This window comes from Vulpes vulpes, chromosome 7 (genome assembly GCF_048418805.1).
Source record: "Vulpes vulpes isolate BD-2025 chromosome 7, VulVul3, whole genome shotgun sequence".
Classification (NCBI taxonomy): Eukaryota; Metazoa; Chordata; class Mammalia; order Carnivora; family Canidae; genus Vulpes; species Vulpes vulpes.
Genome location: NC_132786.1, coordinates 100,567,801 through 100,590,495, shown reverse-complemented (window position 1 = coordinate 100,590,495; position 22,695 = coordinate 100,567,801). Strand labels below are relative to the sequence as shown.

The following is a 22,695-nucleotide window of genomic DNA, read 5'->3' as shown; positions in this document are numbered from 1 at the left end:
AGTTTCACAGTACAAAGACGTGAAATGTACGTGTTAAGTAATCTCAATAGCAGTTATGGTTCCTAGAGCAGGTTCTTCATCTGCAGAAGGCAATCAAATAAAGGCATAAAAGGTTTACCTTCCTTATCTAATCTTTAGATCTTTAGACAAATTCTAGCTGATGGCCACCACCCACAAAAATGATGCTGGGGATGTGCTCAGCTTCATCCCCTACTTACCTGTTTCACGTGGTCATTATACAATTGCTTACACGTATCCAATTCTGCATTAAACATGTGCACCAGTGTGCTGTAATGTGGGCTGAAAATTTCCATGACAACTGGTTTCTCTAGAAAATTCCCAAATACAGTCAAAAGCTGTAAAAATCAAGGTTAAAAGGTTAAGAACCATGGATTTTTAATATAGTTACTCAGTTATCTCCCCCATTAAACCTCCTCCATGACTGGGGTTAAAGCAAAAATCCAGAACCCGACAAGAATCAACTATCTCCAAATCTAAAACAGTTTTCCAATAAAACAGATACAAAATGTAATTTCTGTTCCTTAGAGGAGTCCTAAAAGAACTGTCTGTCAGCAATCCCTGCTCACGGTAACACTACTTCTTCCTGCTGGGCGCCAGGAAATGTGGCTGAGGATGCTTTGCAGATATAAAAGCAGAAGCAAAATCCATCCTTATTCACTCTCCCCTCCTATACAAGTGCTCTTTTGATGCAAATATCCCTAGTGAGGACCTCCAGGTCACACCACTAATATTACACTGAATGTTATCAGTTACTGTGACTGTCCTGTCCCTTGCAGCCTGTGTTCCAGGTCAGACCATGTAGTCACCCCAGCTGGCCTCGGGCAGCAGTGACCTGTTCCCAGGACAAGCACTCCACAGGCAGACAGTTCCTTTGACGTAAATGTTCTACCTCAAACTAATGCCTTGAACTAATCACCTTCTCCCTTGCTCAGGAAGAGAACCAGGACACAGCAGCTGAACCTACAGCAGTCAAACTAGTAGGGAACAAGCCTACCAGCAAGGAGAAGAGGCCAATCAGTAGGGAGACCAAAAAAACAAACAAAACATGTGGCCTTAAAAGGAACACATTACCAGCAGCAAAAAGGTAAAGGTCCTCCAAATGTCCTTGCACAGTCCATGACCCCCTGCCCAGATCCCAGCTAACTTTCCCCACCAGATTCCACAAAGCTCAGCTACTTGCAAGCCTAACCTTGGGTATCCATTAGCCTCCAGCCTTACTTTTGGCCCCATGTGGACCCTGTGTGAGACAGCTTTCTTTGAAAGCACAACTGTGTAATTAAAACACGTATTTCTCCATAAGCAGTGTTTATATAATGCTGACAAGGTGGCCAGGTGCTGTATTTTAACGGCCTTAAAATACTGTTATCATAGGTTTCAGGTAAGAAAATGGAGCGGTGGAGAGGGAGTATGTTCCCCAAATTCACACCGCTGGTGGCAGAGCTGGCATTTGACATTGGGCAGTCTGGCACCAGGGTCTGTGCTTCCCTGTGTGGGCTCTCAACAACCACGGTGCCACTGAAAATTATTTTTGTCACTTGCTGACTGTGTGGGCTTCATAAAATGTTAGTTATTAGGCCTGCTATAGAGGTATTTCTTTAAAAGAAGATACTTCCTTGGGGTGCCTGGGTGGCCCAGTCGGTTAAGCATCTGCTTTTGGCTCGGGTCCTGCTCCCACGTTCCTGCCTCAGGCTCCCTGCTCAGTAGGGAGCCTCCTCCTCCCTCTCCCTCTCCTCCTCCTCCCACTCATGCTCTCTCACGCACACACTTTCTCTCTCAAATAAATAAAATCTTTAAAGATAAAAAAAGATACCTCCTCAAAGTAAGAAAATACTATGAGCAGAAAACCATATACCAAGCTTGGTCTGTGCCTTATTAGCAACATGCCCAAAAAGAAAGCTTTTTTAATTCCTTCTAGGGAAATAATAGGTGTTCTTCAAAATTTGTTTTCCTTAAACAACAGTTGACCAGGACATGGAGAAAAAAGGAACCCTCGTGCACTTTTGGTGGGAATACAAGCTGGTGTAATCACCATGGAAAACAGTATGGAGGTTCATCACAAAATTAAAAATGGAACTACTATATATGTTCCAGTAATTGCCCTACTGGGTATTTACCCAAATACAGTAACACTAATGTGAAAAGATATATGCACCACTATGCTCACCATAGCATTATTTACAACAACCAAACATGGAAGTATCCCATCAAGAGGTGAATGGAGGGGCAGCCCCCGTGGCACAGCATTTAGTGCTGCCTGCAGCCCAGGGTGTGATCCTGGGGACCTGGGATCGAGTCCCATGTCGGGATCCCTGCATGGAGCCTGCTTCTCTCTCTGCCTGTGTCTCTGCCTCTCTCTCTCTCTCTCTCTCTCTCTATCTCTATCTCTATGAATAAATAAATTTTTAAAATCTTTAAGAAAAAAGAGGTGAATGGATAAAGAAGTGGAGCATATTTTTTTTCAATGGAATATTAGACATAAAAATGAATGCAATCTTGCCATCTACAACATGGCTAGATCTAGAGGGTATAATGCTCAGCGAAACAAATCATGCAGAGAAAGACAATACCCTATGATTTCACTCATATGTGGAATTTAAGAAACAAAGCAAAGGAAAAAAAGAAATGAAAAACCTCTTAACTATAGAGAACTGGTGGTTATCAGGGGGAGGTAGGTGGGGGTGGAGATGGGTAAAATAGGTGATGAGGAATAGAGAGGTACACTTACAATGAGTGCTGAGTAACGTACAGAAACTGTTGAATCACTATATTGTACACCTGAAACTAATATAACACTGTATGTTGGTTATGCTGGAATTCAAGTAAAATTATAGGAAAAAATATCATTTAAAAAAAAAAACTCCCTCATTAACATTCTCTAAATTTTTACATCAACTACATTCACTGAAAAAAAAAAAACTCACAAAGAAAAAATTGTATAAAGTAAAATGCAAATCTAACTATGTTTTAGAGGTCAGTTTAGACACATTTGGCTTTTCCCCCTACCCAGTCATATCCACTATAACCAGTATAGAAACTGCTAAATATTTAAAGACCTGCTTGGTTAGCTGCTACCTAGCAAAATGCAAATTAACTTTCTTCTTCCAACCACTATTTTGTTGACTTCGGATTTCAGGTTACCGTTCAAAAGCCAACACTGATTTCACAAACAAGTGCAATCTACCAACACTGGGGAAATGCATTTACTCCACAACTTGTTCTTTCAAATGCTTACTGTACTGACCACAACTCAAACACTAGGAGCTTCCCAGCTGCCTCTCAACTTGCCTACCTGATATGCTTATTGAGATTTGACTCCAAGTACACAAGAGAAAAGATACAGAAAAAAAATACTCTTTTGAGATACTGAAAAGCCCACAAATGGTAGTAAAGAAAAGTCTTAACCTTTTAGGTAGTACACATTGTCCTAATTTTTCAGCATTACAGATACATAAAAATTACCCTCTGGGATGAGAACGGGGGGCATATGAACCTCTTGCTTCCTTGTCATCATGAAACTGAGAGCTATTTTGTGAAGAGTTTAGACTTTTTCCCTCTGATCAGCCTCAAAAGATGAAAAATGGACTCCCACCACATGCTTCTTGCCCTGAATATACCATCTGAGATCCATACAGTTTACCTTTTCTTCTACTTCTCTGTTTCACTACGTAACATGGCTTTTCATAATGCTGTTGCCACTACTGAAGTAGTACGTCTTTGTATTTATCCTAGGTTTGCCTCTTCACAAGATTTCTTCAATCTGTTACCACCTGAACCACTGTACACTTCATAATTTTCAAGCTTTCAATTTTACTGCCTAAAGACTTTTCTGGATACTTTATCTTATACATTTCAGTCTACCTTCATGCAGACACTGTAAATTCTGGAGAAACATCTTTTAGTGTTGTGCTTTGTCTTGTTTTTTTACTCAGTGCCAACACTGTAGGCTTTGAACTACAGTTTCCTATTAGGGTAGAACACCGTTTGGTCCCATTGCCCTTCCTGGTCATGTCTTTGCCGAGAGCAGGCATGAATCATGGTCTTCAGAAAACTGTCTGTAACTATTTATTCCCTGGGACCTAAAAGCAAAATAGAGATCATCATCCTGTACCTACGGTAGAAATAATTTTTCTTTTTTTTTTTAATTTTTTTATTTATTTATGATAGTCACAGAGAGAGAGAGATAGAGGCAGAGACACAGGCAGAGGGAGAAGCAGGCTCCATGCACCGGGAGCCTGATATGGGATTCGATCCCGGGTCTCCAGGATCGCGCCCTGGGCCAAAGGCAGGCGCCAAACCGCTGCGCCACCCAGGGATCCCTAGAAATAATTTTTCCTCAGTATGTGACCCTGTAATTTTTTCTTTCTGCTACTACTATTCCTGCTCTGACAAGCAGTCGGTCCACACAACTTCAAGCAGTGCGTAGATGTCTGCTTTATAAGACACAGAAGAAGGGGATCTAAAGTAACAAAACCTGTAAGATGATGTCCCAGGCCTGCAGAGCTACTGGGCAGGGGGGCTCTTGCTGTATGTTTCCATAGACAAGATACAAATATGTGCAAGGTTAAAGACAAAAAACACGACAAAAAGATAAAGTTGTTTAGAAACATAAGTGGCACCTACTAAAATAGAATCCATTATTAACGGCTGTGCTACAGGAAGGAGGGAGACATGAATTAGAAAAGGTATGAGCCTCTGTAAAAAGATCTATACTCTTTCCTCCTGTTATTTATAAAAGCATGTAACAAAGTAGTTCCAGTAACACAGAGTATGATACATGATGTAGCCATTACAAAAGTAGTGAATTCTGCTATAAAACCAGGAAAATTTTTATGATCCATTCCTAAGTAAAAAAGGTTATTGAAGAGGGTCAGCCAGTGATATCACTCTTGTCAAAGGGATACATGTATGCATACGTAGCCAAAGAAAAGCAGTGTCAGTATTAAATAGTAATTTCTGAGAGATGGGATCACAGGCAGCTAAATTTTACAATAATAAGCTATATATTTTGGCGAATAGCATCTCAGTTTCATCTACCAGCTCTTACAAAACAAAGAACTATTTGATCCTTATGAATGCTTTTCTTTTTTTCAAGTAGGCTCCATGCCAGTGTGGAGCCCATCATGGGGCTTGAACTCGCAACCCTGAGATCATGACCTGAGCTGACATCAAGAGTCAGAGACTTAATCGACTGAGCCACCCCAGACCCAATCCCTGTGAGTTCTCTGTGATAAAAAGCTTGACTGGGGCCAGAAGACACTTGCACCTTCACCACCACCCAACCAGTCATGTGAATTTAAAGGTCGAAATCAAACAGTAGCCTGTGTAAAGTCTGTGTCTGTTCTATTGTTTTGCACTGTCATTTTCAATGAATTGTGCCCACGATTCCCTAGGTGTGTTTCTTCGGAAACAAAATTCTCCATTCCTCTTTTGGGATGTCATCTGAATTTACACCTGACTTGCAGTTGACAAGCCAGTTTCACACAGTGTCCCTCGTCCCCACATCATAAGCTGTCCATTTGGGAGGTCTAAGAAAATGTGTTTCTTTTATCCAACGTGGAATACAAATATCCCATACCACATTTCTTCATCTGTCCAACATTTTTTTCATTTCCTAACATCTGAAAGTGGACTATGTTATATAATTGATGGAATCATCATCATTATCTTTTTTTAAAAAGATTTTATTTATTTATTTATTCATGAGAGACACAGAGAGAGAGAGGCAGAAACATAAGCAGAGGGAGAAGCAGGCTCCATGCAGGGAGCCCGATGCAGGACTTGATCCTGGGACCCTAAAATCACACCCTGAGCCAAAGGCAGGAACTAAACCGCTGAGGCACCCAGGCGTCCCTCATCATCATCTTTTGGCAGCATTTTAATTTATGTACAAAAATAATGGTGTGTGTGATTACCAACGGTGTCTTATGCCTGATGAAATGTACATTTGTATACAAATTCCTATTTGTTTCAATCAGAGTAGCCAAGTGGGTAGGTGAACCCAACACACATAAGCAACAGTAAAGAGAAAATCTTGCATTAAGTCATTTTTCACTTTTCACAGTGGCAACATTTTGAATGAGGATTTCAGAGGCCATGCCAAACTAGCTCTAAAGGTAACAAGAGCTCAAACACTGAATTTGAGAAAAGATCAATAGTCCAAAGTCCTAAAATGGACCTTGTCCCAAGCAAACACCATTCATTAGTGCCTTAAGTAAAATGTAACTCAGTGAGGGGAATATCAACAGAATGTGACCAGTTAATAGTTTGCCTGGATCAGAAAGGAATGTATTCACTCCTCTCATCTAACAATCCGTATTATTCATTAGTAAAATATTCTTTAATGATAGCTTCTTCAGAACTAACCTTGAATGCAGCTTCTAAACCGTTGCAGTTAAAGAAACCTTCGCAAAGAATTGTCCCAAGCCTTCTGTCAAAATCCAAAGTTTTTGACTTAAACGCGACATAATCACTTTCAAATTCCTGGAAGAGCCAAAGTAAGATGGTTTATGGGAAAGTATCCAACAGTGAAAATAGCCATCACATAGGCATGACGTGGCTCCCTCCCTCTCCCTCCCTGCCCCTTCCCTCCCCATCCATGTTTCATATTGGGATCCCAGGCAAAACCAAGAAAGAGCTATATCTGGCTAACTGTTCAAAATGGCAGCCTTAGAGGAACCTGGAGCACTTAGCACTGTCAGCCTGTCCTTTCCACTGGCTCAGAGCCCCAGTGACACAACTCTGACCCGCCAGCCTGTCCTCCCTCTCTCCCAGTCCATTGTGATTATAAATGATAAAGCAAAGCCTGGCAAAAAATCAAAAAGAAGCCACTGTCATCACAACTTCAGTCCAAGTTTAAATAGGAGAGTTTTTTGTTTTGTTTTTCATGGAGCAGAAAGCCTAGCAAGAAGCACTTTCTTCAGGTGAGAAGTAAAATCACAGGTCTGTAAGAAAGCATCGTTGGTGATACAGATCAAACACAACGCTCTTGTGTTTTCCCAGTGTGTTAATACGCAGTTTAACAGCTCCCAGTTTCTTCTTAATACTTACCACCCACTCTCATAATCAGAAAGAATGAAATCATGGAAGAGTAACTATCATCCGTATGGCAGCGCAATTCACGGTGAAGAAGCCCCAGAAATTCACAAACACTGTGGGCTCTCCAGTCAAATGGCCCCTACAGCACACACCACACATTTCACATCATGAAGTCCTCTGTTACCTCTAGAAATCAAGCCTCATCTATTAATAACAGCAGTAATAAGGACAGCTAACATTCAGTTTTCTCTTCTAAATGCTTTAACTCAATTTGCACAACACATGGTGTAGGTAGTATTGTTTTTTTTTTTTTTTTAAGATTTATTTATTTATGATAGACAGAGAGAGAGAGAGAGGCAGAGACATAGGCAGAGGGAGAAGCCGGCTCCATGCCGGGAGCCCGACGTGGGACTCGATCCCGGGACTCCAGGATCGCACCCTGGGCCAAAGGCAGGCACTAAACCGCTGAGCCACCCAGGGATCCCCGATAGTATTATTTCTATTTTATAGGTGACAAAACAAACTCAGAGAAGTCAAATCATCTGCCCACAGTCACACCATTGCTAATTGGCAGAATCAGAATTTAAAGCCTGGCAACCGTGATGTTTCTAATGTCTCTATGAAGGACTGCCCCCTTGTGTGGACTTTCACACATCCTGAGAACAGAGTGTAATGGCAACGATCTAGGGCACTATGTGTCATCTACCACAATGTTATATTTAGCATCAAGAGGAAGTCCCCAGGTCTGAAAGAGAGACAGTCTCTTCATTCAAGGATCACTGACTTTCAAAAAAGTAAACAAAACCTCCCAACAAGTCCTAACAAGCCTAACTTATCCCTCCTCTCAGTATGGCAACAAGGAACATACAACTTGGGCAGCCTAGGTGGTTCAGCAGTTTAGCACCTCCTTGAGCCCAGGGCATAGTCCTGGAGACCCGGGATTGAGTCCTGGATCGGGCTCCCTGCATGGAGCCTACTTCTCCCTCTGCCTGTGTCTCTGCCCTCCCCCCCCCCTCTGCATCTCTCATGAATACATAAAAAGAATCTTAAAAAAAAAAAAAAAGGAACATACAACTTGAGATGCTCAAATATTATTTAAACAGTTAGTACTTAACATATCAGCAAGGGGAAAAGGCAAATCTCTATCCCAACTGTCTCTCTTCCTCTCTCAAACTCTGTTTTACTCATTTAACCCAAATTCAGAACAGGCAATGGCATCTCTCCCCATGGAGTCCCACAGATAATCCCAACTCATTGTACAAATCTCAATTCATCATCTACTCTATGAAGCAGCTCTTTTAAGACACCCAAACAGGAATTTCAGCCATCTCCTTTGCTCCCTTCTCTCTGAGTCAAGTGCTATCTCTTCTCTTTAACACCTCTTGAGTACACCCACTGTGCTTCCTCTCTCAGTGTCACTCTGGTCCAGATCACCATTACCACTCACCTGGATTTCTGCTAAGCACTTTCCAACTATTTCCTTCACCTCTGTTATTGTCCCTCTAATTCTTCAAAGTGCCATCTATACAAGCTTCCTAAAATAGAAATCTTATGGGCACCTGGGTGGCTCAGTCGACTAAGCATCTGCCTTCAGCTTAGGTCATGATCCAGGGGTCCTGGAATCGAGGCCTGCATCGGGCTCCCTGCTCATCGAGGAGCCTGCTTCTCTTTCTCCCTCTGCAGGTCCCCCTGCTTATGCACGCTTGCTCTATCAAAATCTTTAATAAGATAAAATAGAAATCTTATGATATCACTCTAAATCATAATTCTTATTTTTTAAGATAAAGTCTCAAAGTCTCACCATACTCCACAAAACCCTATGTGATCTGGACCGTATTTATTGCTCTGAACTATTCCAGCACCTTCTCCCCTCCCCCATTCACAGTAGGCTCTTGCCACACCTGCCTTGTCACATCCTCTCTCTCTGCAAGATACAATTTTCTGCTAATCCCTTTCTTTTTAACTATGCTTCACCTGCTTAATTTCTATTTATTTTTCAGTTCTATTTATCCTTCAGTGACTTTCTCAGTTTCCTTGCACCTCCTTTGGCAGGGGGCCTTTCACAAATGCTCTCACAGCACTCTGTACTTTTCATACCCTAGCACTGAGTACACTGGGTAACTGCCTACCTCTATTCTCCCCTGGAGTCAACGCTCTGGGAGTATAATGAAGAGACTTAGTTTTCAGAGTTATAGTACCAATATTTAATAGGGTTCTTATAGCACATAGATGTTTCTCGTTAAATACTTACTAAAGCATAAACAAAATGCTGGTATTACTCAAGAATCATTATACACATTATACACTGCAAAATACAAACACATAGAGATTAAATATGCTACTAAAAAACCAATGGGTCATTAAAGAAATCAAAGAGGAAATAAAAAAATACCTGGATACAAATAAAATGCAAACATAATGTTTCAAGATCTTTGAGACAAAGCAAAAGCAGTCTGGAAAGACTAAGAGGGAAATTTATTGTAATATAGGCTTAAATCAAGAAACAAGAGAAATTTCAAAGAACCTAATCTTACATCTGAAGGGACTAGGAAAAAAGAACAAAGTCCGAAGTCAGTAGAAGGAAATAAAGATCAGGTAGGAAATAAATAAAATAAAGACTTTAAAAATGGAAAAAAAAAAAAAAGGATCAGATTAGTGAATCTAAGAGCAGGTTCTTTGAAACAATAAACAAAAATGATAAATCTTTAGCCAGGCTCATCAAAGAAAAAAGAAAACTCAAAATCAGAAATGAAAGAGGAAAAGTAACTAACACCACAGAAATATAAAGGACTAGAAGAGACTACTATGAGAAATAATACATGAACAAAGTGGGCAACCTGGAAGAAATGGAAAAATTCCTAGAAACATGCTACCTTCTAAGACTAAATCAAGAAGAAATACAAATCTGAACAGATCAATTACTAGTAACAACAACAACAAAAAAGCATCAGGAAAAAGAAAACAAAACCCAAACAGAAGTCCAGGACCAGGTAGCTTGACAGGTGAATTCTACCAAACATTTATTTTTTTTTTCTACCAAACATTTAAAGAAGAGTTAATACTTTTCTAACTATTCTAAAAAAATCTGAGAGGAAGAAATATTTCCCAGTTCATTCTATGAGGTCAGTATACTGATAACAAAACCAGACAAAGACACAACAAAGAAAATTACAGAGCAATATCCTTGATGAACACAAGTGCAAAAATTCTCAAAATATTAGCAAACCAAATTCAACAACACACTGGAAGGATCGTTGATGATGGTCATCATGACCAAAGATGCATTAATGAAATAAAGGATAAAAATCTTATTATCATCATCTCAATAGATGCAGAAAAAGCAATCGACAAAATTCAATATCCACGCATGATAAAACTCTCAACAAAGTAGGTTTAGAGGGAACACACCTCACATTAATATAAGCTACATATGACAAACCTGCAGCTAACATCATTCTCAAAAGTAAAAAGATGAAAGCCTTTCTCTTAAGATTAGCAACAATACAAGGATGTCCACTCTCACCACTTTTATTCAGCAGTTTAGCACCTGCCTTCAGCCCAGGGCGTGATCCTGGAGTCCTGGGATAGAGTCCCTCTGCCTATGTCTCTGCCTCTCTGTCTCTCATGAATAAATAAATAAAATCTTAAAAAAAAAAAAAAGTACCTTTGGAATATTACAAGAAACTCATTAAGGTAGAAACCACTGGGGAGAGAAAGTGGAAGATTAAAGGAAGAGACAGCAGAGTAAGAAGAAAGGGAGTACATTTTTGCATGTGTTACACTTCCAAAAGAATGTCATGCTTTTAAAGAATAAATTTATCTTGAAAAATAAGCAGGTAAGGCATATGAAAATCCTGTAGATAGCTACTAAATTTCTATCACTAAAATTAGAAAATGCTACACATAGTAATAGAAGAATCAATCATTCAGTAGACCAGAACAGAACAGAGGACTAATTATAGGAATTAGAATACAACCCAGTATAGATTAACTAAATAACAACTCTGAAAATGTATTCTACATTCTGGTATAATGACAGACTAGAAGCAAGACACACTGCATCTTGGATCAGTTCACCTTGGGGCACAGGTGCTCAGGTAAATTCCTTCAACTGCCCCCCCCACCCCCCATGAACTTATTCCCTTCATTTCAACGAGGAGACAACAAAGGAGACAAATACTAAAGAGTCACAGTGGCACAGCGGAGAGCGTGCTAGGCATGGGCTGGAATCTGTTCCACCCCCGGGACAGTGTCATCTCAGGTAATTTGCTTGTTATCATCTGCCTGGGTGTCACTCTCAGGGTTATAGTGAGAATGAAGCAGGAATGTATTAAGGTTTGGCACGATTCCTGGCACTCAGCAATTGCTCAGTAAATATTAATGGACTCTGATTCACAGAGACTAAGTGGAGCCGAGATGTTACTTTCACAAATAGCCACCACCTTTGCTTAGTTATCTGGAGAATTTTATTTAATCAACTAATACCTCAAAATGTCAGCAAAGCTGCTGAGCTTAAAGTCACCAGATTTGCTGTTAAATACAAACAATTAATAAAGCAAAGCTCTTAACAAGTTTGTTATTTTAATATATTGTGTCCACATTCATTTAATATCAAACTTGCTAAAAGACTAGAACATAATGATTCCAACAACTAAAAATAAACACAATTATGCAATGCAGTAGCGGTGCTAATTATCATTACAATGACAATCACATTACAATATATAAATGTATGAAATTAACAGGTTGTACACCTTAAATCTACACAATGTTGTATGTCAAATCAATTTCAATTAAAAATAAATAATCCAAGCCTCTCCCCATAATTGTCTAACTCCCAAGAGTTCCATAGGAAGAAGTCAAGGAAAATACCTAAAGTGATCTTTCCATTCAAAAATAATTGAGAAGCCCAAGAATTTTTTTATGGATACGCCTGAGAAAATCCCTATGTTCTATAAATGGACCACAGTGGCACACCTCTTTTGCCATAGCAATAAAAGCTCAAAGCCTGATTATAGGCTTGAGATTGATTAAAAGAGAAAAACAAATACTAGCGTATCCAAAAGCAAATTACTAGCAATTATTTCTTTAATTTACTGAACAATATTTAAACCATTATTATACCAAAATCATGATATACTCAACTGTTATGTTAGCACTAGCGTATATTCAAAGGGGACCAGGGAATATGCAGACGTATACACAAGGGGAGGAGAAGAGCAAGGGGTAGGCATGTGGTAAACCTATATGAATATACTAGGTTGGAAGTAATTTGAGAAAATGTCTCATAAAAATTACCAACTGATTTCACCATAAAAATCAATAACGTATTCAGCTAAAAAGCACCAAATAAAAAGCTTATTAAGCTAAAAGTATGTAATCATTCCAACATTCTGAAGCAACACTGATAACCAGGACATGGTAAAAAAAACAAACAAACAAACAAACAAAGCTCTTCAACATAAGCAAATCAATTAAATGAACTTATAGTTAATTAGCATTTTAATTTTAAGAAAGGATCAAAGTCAAGGAGCTTCTAGATTCTACTCTAAAGTGAGATTAGCAGATAGGAGGATGAAGGAGCACTTCAAGGGCAGGTTACTGGGGTCTCCAACCTAGACACAGACATCAGAAGTAAGCCTGGGGGCACCTGAGTCGCACAATCGGTTGAGCCTCTGACTCTTGATTTCGGCTGGGGGCATGATCTTGGGGTTGTTAGACTTGTGTTGGGCTTTGCAATCAGCAAGTAGTCTGCTTGAGATTCTCTCTCTCTGCCCCTCTTCCTGCTTATGAATGCTCTCTCTCAAAAACAAATCTTTTTTTTTTTAATTTAAAGGAATAAGCCTTGCCTGTTTTACTTGTAAAATAAATGGGGCTTCAAAACAGTCAATACCAAAATACAAATACCAAGCAAATATGTATGAATGTCAAGAGCAAATGCAATTTTTATTCCTCCTTGATTGGGACTGTGCCAGGCTTTGGACAGAGAGGATAAATTCAGGAGCTTTGGTGTTGCCAAGGTAGTGACATCAGCTAGACCTAGCCTCATTCTCCAACCCTGGCACTCTGAAAAACTGCCAGGTTTTCTAATCATGAGGAAATCCAGACTTTGCTACTCAAATGCACCTGAGGATCCCATGCATGCTGGGTCTCGCACTCCTCTGCCAAGCTGTGCAGGAGAGCTAAGCCAAGGCGCTGCAAGAGTTCTATTCCATCCAGATTTACTGAATGCCTGCCAAGTGTGAGACATCTTACCAGGCTCCGGAGATGAGCTCAGGCTATTTGTCACCAGGGCCCTAGGTTCCTCCTACTTTTCTATAAAACAGCAGGACACATCGTGGCTGTGTCCTCTCATAATTACTTTCACTTCCCAAAAGCTAAGTACAGTTCAGAAGGATGAAGTTTGCTGACCTTGTCTTCAATAAGGCTAAGGTACTGCATCTGTGCATTACAAAGCAAGGATGAGCAAGGATGCTCACAGGTATCTCTCCCCAGCTACTAACCTGCTGGGAGTGGCACAAAACAGAACCACCTACGTCTGAAAGCTTCCCCTTATTTCCTTGAGACTGAAATTATGAGACTACAAATAGCACTATAGAATTAAAAAAATATATAAGACAACATACATATTAATAATATATGTAGTGAATGGACGGAAACTAAATGTTCAAACAGACCAAAAAATTATCCAATGATTCCAGAAAAGGCTAAAATAAAACACACAAGTTACAGAGAAATCAGATAGTCCTATGAAAATGAGTTAAGGTGAAAAGTTCCTTTCCAGTACACATAAGCCAGAAACAAATCCAGACTGAGTCCACTGTTGTTAAAAACAGTTCTAAATGTTCTAAACTTCTAAATGCAAAGGCCTAAGCTCCAGTCCCTGATCTACCACTAAGTAGGTAAGAGACTTCGTAACCTTTCATCCTAGAGAGACTGTACCAGATAGTACCTATTACCACTGTGACCTTTCATCTTTCCCAGCTTTAAAATTATAGGGTTCTATGAAATGAAGATGCAAAGGTACAGTGTTACCATATTATTGTAATCAGATGGGTCATAAGTGCTCTGTTTAAAAACTTCACGCAGTTCCATAAATTCTTCCATCATCTTGTTGATTTGTCCATTTAAAATCGCTCCTTTGGTACCTCCAAATTCAAGTCTTTCCAGTTTTTCAAATTCCAATATGGTGACAAATATATCCTTTGTAAAAACACAATACAATAAAGATCATCCCACCATTTTGACCAGGACAACAGCATTTCAAAGTTGCAAAGAAAAAGCACTATCAGACATTCAAAATCAGTGAGTTAATGGATGCTTACATGACAGAAAATTATAAATGATTTAAACGAACAAAGTTGGGGCAGCCCAGGTGGCTCAGCGGTTTAGCGCCGCCTTCGGCCCAGGGCCTGATCCTGGAGACCCAGGATTGAATCCCACATCAGGCTCCCTGCATGGAGCCTGCTTCTCTCTCTGCCTGTGTCTCTGCCTCTCTCTCTCTCTCTCTCTCTCTGTCTCTCATAAATAAATAAATATATAAAATCTTTAAAATAATAATAAAAATAATAAATGAACAAAGTTACTGCCTCTTTAAAAACCACATTCCCATTTTTCATGAGAATTTTCTAGCAGTACAAGTAATATGTACTTTGCCATAGCTAAACATATGACTCCCTAATTTTATGTCCTTCTAATCCTAAATCAGATTCCCAGGTAATACATACAACTCCGATTTGTAGACACTTACACTTTGCAGTGAATCACCTCCCTTTCTGGGAGGGGGTGTAAGACCTGTTAAAGAAGGAGGACCAGTTGCCCGTGGTTAGGTATTTAGCAGTCATATTTTAAGAGGCATTCAGACTGGTTAAGAGGATGAGAATTTTTGAAAAATGAAGCTCTAGTTTGGGATCAAATTCAACAAATTTTATATTAACAAGAATGTTCAAACTTGAAAGAAGTTTAGAGAGTCCAAGGCACTGCTAATAGTTCTTGTTTAAAAACAACCGTTGGCCAGTTGGCTCCATACAAATGTGTGTGTGAATGTGTGTACATGGGTGTATTCATTCAAAGTTCGTTTTTTAAGTACCTGAAACACATTTATACACAAGCACATATTTCCATGTTCTTTTTTTTTTTTTATGAAGGGCTTTAGTAAGGCTATCTCCCACTCTCTCATCCAAATAGGTTAAACTGTCTCCTGAATGACACAGAAAACTACAAGATTTTGTAACCCACCCACAATATGAATAAATTACAAGTCCATAAATTAATACCTTTATTTTCATGAAACGGTCCAGAAATTTGTCAAATCTACAAAACACCAGTTGAGAGTGGAAATCCCATAGTTTTAGCTCCTTATTTCCCATAAAATAGCTTGCCAATTCTTTTCTATAGTTGAAAAAAGACTTTTTGAAAGTCTTTAGGATATTAATAGCCACCTGAACCTTTTCCAGAGAGTCTTCAACTTCTCCTTTCAGAAGGTCTTCAGGTGAAAGGTAAGCTGTTGCCTAGGATTTAATGAAAGGAAACTGATTAAAACTATGTTTTTAAAAATGTTTACTTTTATAGTGAAAATACCTGTTTCAATGAATGATTTTTTTCAATGAATCGCTTTTTTTAAATATTTTATTTATTTATTTGAGAGGGAGCATGGGGGGAAGGTACAGAGGGAGAGGGAGAAGCAGACTCCCTGCTGAGCAGGGATCCTGACACAGGGGTCAATCTCAAGACCCTGGGACCATAATCTGGGACAAATGCAGACACTTAACCAACTGAGCCACCCAAGTGCCGCTCAATGAATCATTATTTTTTTTAAAGATTTTGTTAATTTGAGAGAGAGAGAGAAGTACAGGGAGAAGCAGAAAGGTGGAGTAACAGAGGGAAAGGGAGAGGGACAAGCATATCCCACACAGAGCACCAAGGCGAACACACGGCTCAATCTCAAGGACCTGTTACCATGACCTGAGTCGAAACCGGGATCCCTGCATGGAGCCTGCTTCTCCCTCTGCCCGTGTCTCTGCCATTCTCTTCTGTGTCTCTCATGAATAAATAAATAAAATCTTAAAATAAATACATTAATTAATAATAAATGATAAATGTCTAGAATTGGGCTAGCAATGCTGTGAGACAAAAAGTAAATTCTAGAAATTCAGACACTTGGGTTTCAATGACATACTTGTATACAATGGGATAATCAACAGGAGACTCTACAATTTCCAAATTTATACTTTCTAGCAATGACTGTTTGCTAAGCTTTGCAGGTATGACAACTGTATAATCAGAATTTGCATGAGTATTCTCACTACAAATATTCTGCATAATTTTTCTTTCATGTAAAGAAATATACAACCCAGAAGGGGGAACTCTCTGAGACCAGAGACTTCAAAAATATGGTTACCTTACCTGGCAGCACTGGGTCATTTGTAAAGATGAGAAAGAGCTAATAAAGGTAAGTGTATCATGGCAATTTTTTTAGGTTGGCAAGCATCTCTCCTGGAAACATTATAGGACATAAAATCTAGTGGAAATAATGTCACATAAACTAGTTTTAAGTAGATAAAATGGAAAGGTAAGAAGGGTTTTTAAAAGATTCATAGAGGGGCAGACGGCTGGCTTGGTCAGTAGAACATGTGACTCTTGATCTCAGGGTCAAGAGTTCAAGCCCCATGTCAGGCATGAAGACTACTTTAAAAAAAAAAAAAAAAAAGACTCACATAGCAGATTCATGTAGCAGTGGCCAAATTCTCACAGGACAGTCACCAAGTGACTTCACCTGGGGCCTTTCAGTCCTTCCCTATCCATACTTGTTAGGGAAATTCAGAATTTCCCTCTTTAAGGACCTCAAGAAAATATAAATTCTAAAGGTTCTTTTGTATACTATTTCTTCCCGATGTACCTTAAATTCATATAAATCATAGCCTTAAATTGTGAGCCTTGAATTTTTTGATTGGTGAGAAAGTTGTTACATATCTCAGTGGAGTATGTAGTGAAAGCCATTGAGTTTAACCCACCAGATGGAAGAATTTTTTTTCCTAAATGTAGACATATTATTCTCCTCCCATTAATGGCTACAGTTTTACATGTAATATAGACTGTGCCATCAATTTTAAGTAAGAAAATCATGTTTAGTTTCTAAAATCCATACTGATTAGGATCCTTGGAGTTCAAGCTGTGGATTCCCAATCTGTACTCTTACTCTCCACTCAGACTGCATGGAAAATTAATTTGTGCATGTAATCCCTTAGCCATGTGTGTTATAAAGGCGTTCACATTTTGGTATGGGCTAGGGATTCCAGAGACCTTTTATCTTTATTTATTCTTAATAATAAATGTGCCCTGTGTCCTTTTATAAAGCTTAAGAAAAAAAAGACTATGGAGACAACTCAACTGCCTTCTCTGTTTCAGGAGACCCCTCTGACTCAATTACTCAACTATTCAATTACCTAACAACTTCCAGACAAGCCATCCTTTGCTCATTCTTATTCTTCCTGATGGATCTTCACACAAATGACACAATCACAACACTTAACCTCCCAAAGACAAGAATATAGTACTAAATACCCTAGGTCAGAAAATCCAATCTATAACCTTTCAATAAGGAACAGGATGTGGGAAAACAATCAGTGGGGGGGGCGGGAGACCTGGCTATGATCCAGTAAGGGACCACTAACAGCCTTTGTAATATTGGCTACATTATCTGAGAGCATCTCAGTTTCCTCATTTATGAAATGAGAGATGAATTAAGTGAACCTCAAAATCCCTTTTAGCTCTTTAACTCTGAATTCTTTTCTGCTTCCTATAGCAAATTTCTGGAGCATACCCAACCATGAGCACTCTCTTCTCTCCTACTCGATGGTACTGGCACAACCCAACAAAAAAAACCCCACGGGATTTAGGATGAATTTGTCCCCACTCCAGGGGCCTTATACACTAAAATACTGCTAACCAATGTATTTAACAATAAGCCAATTAACCAATTATTAATTAATTTATCAGTGATACTATGTTAGTTGGACTTCTGTCTCCTGGCTGTTGCTTTTCTTTTTTTATGTGCTTTTATGGATTCTTCTTTCTGCTCAAACCTGACATCTCTTTTCCAAGCTCACCTCTCAGGCTTAAACTTTTCTTCATCTAGGATCTTGAACAACAATATCCACAAATGAGATACCAAGCCACAAAATGGACAGAACGGTTGTCCTAGAGTGGTAACGAGGTACACCAAACAGGGAGTGGAGTCAGATTACCAGAGAAAAGCTGCCAGTGATTAAAAAAAAAAAAGACCCCATTATCAGAACTCCAGTATGCCATCACCTGAGGTGGCCAGATGATGAGATGATGCCTTTTTTTAAATCTGACTAAATGATTAGAAAACAAGAGAAAAGAAACACATTTTCTTCAAAAACAAAAAGGATCTGAAACTGAAATGCCTAGAAGGATCAGCCATATCATGAAAATGAATGAAACCAAAATAAAAAAAAAAAAAAGAAAAGAAAAGAAAATGAATGAAACCAAGAAGGAACAGCAACAAATAGTGGAGACCACAGTCACCTAGACAGCACATGACCTTTCTGCAGGGGTACCTGAAGCTCCCGTAACTGACTCTGCCAATAGCAGTGGCGGAGCCAGTGTTGTGAGATCTCTGACTTTCCAGGGGAGGTTGCAATACTGAAATTAAAGTAAGACCACCTCCATTGAAGCACTATTTTTCTAAAATTTTAAAATACCACAGAAAGGGGCGCCTGGGTGGCTCAGATGGTGAAGCGTCTGCCTTTGACTCAGGTCATGATCTCCAGGTCCTGGGATTGAGCCCCACAGCAGGCTTCCTGTTCAGTGGGGGTCAGCTTCTCCCTCTCCCTCTGCCTCTCCCCCTGCTTGTGCTCTCTCTAATGAATCAATAAAAAATCTTAAAAAAAAAATACCACAGAAGATAAAAACATTGTACTGATGTATTAGCTAAATGCAGATGAGAGAATGCTAACTTATTACCTCTGATGTTTAACACAGCAAGGGTTCGAATGTTTCAATCATAAACACATTAAGGTCAATAGATTTATGGAACACAGAGTACATGAAAGCTGCATGGTGAAATTATAAAACACACAAAATGCGTAACTACATAAATTGTGCAAGGTACAAAATCAACAAACAACATAGTACCCCTGTATACCCAATGAATCACCCCACTTTTAAAATGGTAATGCTCAACACTGATGAGTTACAGTAAAACGTTTTACACATTGAAAAATAGCAATGTAATTGATATAACCTTTTAAAGAAGAATTTGTAAATATAAAAATTGTTAAGAGTCATTAAAAGATTGTACCCTTTGATCAATATCAGAAATTTATATTAAACCATTTATCCAAGTTAAGGAAAAAGGATTCTCATATAAAGTGGTCTTCTGTATGTTGCCTATAATAGAGGAGACTGGAAGCAAACTAACATCCAACAGTAAAATAATTTTTCAAGGAGCTAGTAAAATAAAAACTTGTATGATAAAATGCATAAATGTGTAAGTTTTCAGAGAATGAAAGATTTTTAAATGGCTCAATTTTATGGTGATACATGTGCAGGACTATTTCTATAATACATTTTATGCAATTAAAATATTTTACAATTATCATTGGTACACCACATATTACATTATAATTAAAAATCAAAACTGTTATTTTAAAATATGGAGCCTACTACAATGGGTAATAAACTGCCACTTAAAAACTGAGTGACCACAAGAAGGCTATTTATCTTCTCTTGACCTCAAGGGATTTTTTTTAAATTATAAAATGGATCTACTAATATTATTTATGTCATAGCATTGGTAGAGAATTACATCTATAGTTTTTGTAAAGGCTTAGAAGAGTTCCTAGCAAATAACAGGCACTACACAGTGCTTGTTAATATAAGAAATAAACTAGACAGCAAATGACTGGGGAAGAGTTGGGAGAGTTCAGCTCTTCAGGGAACCCAGGTATGAAAGTTGGCCCATTACTGACTTTTGATTTCTCTCATGTTAGGGCACATTTATTATGAAGTCCACTTAAGAATCAAGGAAATCAGGTCATTACAACATTTGTACAAAAGCCAGAAATAGTAACTAAGCAACGAGGGAAGCTACATTATTTCCTTGGGAGCTTGGCAAACTGGCCACTGACATAGACCAGAAGCCAGGGATAATAGGTTTACAGGCTTACAGGACTTCTTATAAGCCACCTACTATAGTAAATAACCACCTCTGGATTATACATTAGCAGGGCTTTGTAATAAGTTTTTACAAATCTCAAAATGAGATGAGTATCCTTTAAAAGAGATATAGAAGAAATTGTGAGTATAACTGTTGACTCTTCAATAGGGATCACGATCTTTAACATGGAGCTCCAAAGCCACTAGGACCCAGCACACTTGCTTAACAACAAAGAAAGAAATAGAACAAAGCCAGAGAGAGAATAAAATATAGCAAGGAACCAACCTATTATCTGTATCAATAGCTGCAACTGAAAAAAAAAAAAAATAGCTGCAACTAGTTTGGAGGTCAATAGCTTAGAACTAGCCTTGACTGAGCCTCCATTAAATGCCACACTGGGCATTCAACTTAGGATATCTCTTCATCCTCAAATAGTCCATGAACTGGACATTATCTTCACTTATAGATACAAAAACTGAGGTTTGGAGAAGTAATTTAACTCCCCTTAAGTATTTCAATTAGAACTGAATCCAAGTTGTTCGGAGTCCAAAGTCCTTTTCCATATACTCCACCTCTTTAAAAGCAGAAAGAAACGCACACATCACTAACTCAATCTCCCAAACCAGAAACTCTAAACTGCAAGTTAGGAGATCTATTCTGTAACCTGCATTTCACCCTAAATTCTCAGGGAAATCCAGCAAATGATGTTATTTTTCAACAATCAGGTAATTCATCTAAAAAAATATCAGGGACTGGATTAAAACACATTTCCCAAACCACTGTTGTTTATTTTTTTTTTTTATTTATTATTATTTGAGGAGGGGCAAGATGGCGGCAGAGCAGGGTCTCCAAGTCACTTGTCCTCAACAAATTACCTAGAAAACATTTAAATCATCCTGAAAATCTACGAATTCGGCCTGAGATTTAAAGAGAGACCAGCTGGAACGCTCCAGTGAGAAGAGTCCGCGCTTCTATCAAGGTAGGAAGACGGGGAAAAAGAAATAAAGACACAAAAGACCTCCAAGGGGGAGGGGCCCCGCGAGGAGCCGGGCTGAGGCCGGGGCGAGTGTCCCCAGGACAGGAGAGCCCCGTCCCGGAGAAGCAGGAGCTGCACCAACCTTCCCGGGGGAAAGGCCTCCCGGGGAATTGGAGCAGGATCCCCAGAAAGGCGGGGATGCCCTCGGGCTCCCTGGGACAGTAACAGAGGAACCGCGCCCCGGGAGATGCGCCGAGCTCCCTAAGGGCTGCAGCGCTCGGCGGGACCCGGAGCAGCTCGGAGGGGCTCGGGCGGCGGCTCCGCGGAGGGGGCTGCGGGGCTCCGGGAACAGCTCGGAGGGGCTTGGGCGGCGGCTCCGCAGAGGGGGCTGCACGGCTCCGGGAACAGCTCAGCGGCGGCGGCTGGGGCGGAGGAAGAAGCTCCGCGGAGGGGGCGGCGCGGCTCCGGGAACAGCTCGGCAGCGGCGGCTCGGGCGGAGGAAGAAGCTCAGCCCGGAGGGGGCGGCGCGACTCCGGGAACAGCTCGGAGGGGCTCGGGCGGCGGCTCCGCGGAGGGGGCTGCACCGCCGGGAGCGCGAATCCAACAGCGCAGGCCCCGGAGCACAGGGCGCCGGGACACAGCCCAGGATCCGGCCTCCCCCCGGGACAGGCAGAGGCCGGGAGGGCCCAGGACAGCGAGGACGCTCCTGCCTGGAACTGAGCAGATCAGCGGCCCCGCCTGGGAGCCTCCAGGCCCTGCAGACGGAGAGCCCCGGAGCTACTGCGGGGGCTGACTCCAGGTTCCCAGAGCTGCCCCCGCCACTGTGGCTTCCTCCCGGGGCCTCACGGGGTGAACAACCCCCACTGAGCCCTGCACCAGGCAGGGGCAGAGCAGCTCCCCCAAGTGCTAACACCTGAGAATCAGCACAGCAGGCCCCTCCCCCAGAAGACCAGCGACACGGACCAGTTCCAAGGGAAGTCAAGGGACTTAAAGAACACAGAATCGGAAGATACTCCCCCGTGTTTTTTTTGTTTTGTTTTGTTTTTTGTTTTGTTTTGTTTTGTGCTTTTTTTTTTTCTTTTCTCTCTTTTTGATTTCTGATTGCGTCCCCCACCCCCCCTTTTTTTTCTTTTTTCTCCTTTCTTTCTTTTTCTTCTCTTTTTCCCCCCCTTTTTTTCTTCTTTCTCTTTTTTCTTTTTCTCTTTTCTTTCCTTCTCTCTCTTTTTCTCCTTTTCCCAATACAACTTGTTTTTGGCCACTCTGCACTGAGCAAAATGACTAGAAGGAAAACCTCACCTCAAAAAAAAGAATCAGAAACAGCCCTCTCTCCCACAGAGTTACAAAATATGGATTACAGTTCAATGTCAGAAAGCCAATTCAGAAGCACTATTATACAGCTACTGGTGGCTCTAGAAAAAACCATAAAGGACTCAAGAGACTTCATGACTGCAGAATTGAGATCCAATCAGGCAGAAATTAA

The 22,695-nt window shown here is 40.2% G+C and overlaps 1 protein-coding gene across 1 annotated transcript in view; it reads right to left on the bottom strand.

The window, feature by feature from the left end:
* Nucleotides 1–22,695, bottom strand: part of DNAH11 (dynein axonemal heavy chain 11) — a 314,532-nt gene that overhangs the window by 271,926 nt on the left and 19,911 nt on the right. The window contains exons 7-10 of the mRNA XM_072764523.1: nucleotides 15,333–15,566; nucleotides 14,092–14,259; nucleotides 6,385–6,501; nucleotides 219–356 (exon numbers count right to left, since the gene is read on the bottom strand). Coding sequence (XP_072620624.1) covers nucleotides 219–356; nucleotides 6,385–6,501; nucleotides 14,092–14,259; nucleotides 15,333–15,566 — 657 coding nt within the window. The remainder of the gene's footprint in view (nucleotides 1–218; nucleotides 357–6,384; nucleotides 6,502–14,091; nucleotides 14,260–15,332; nucleotides 15,567–22,695) is intronic.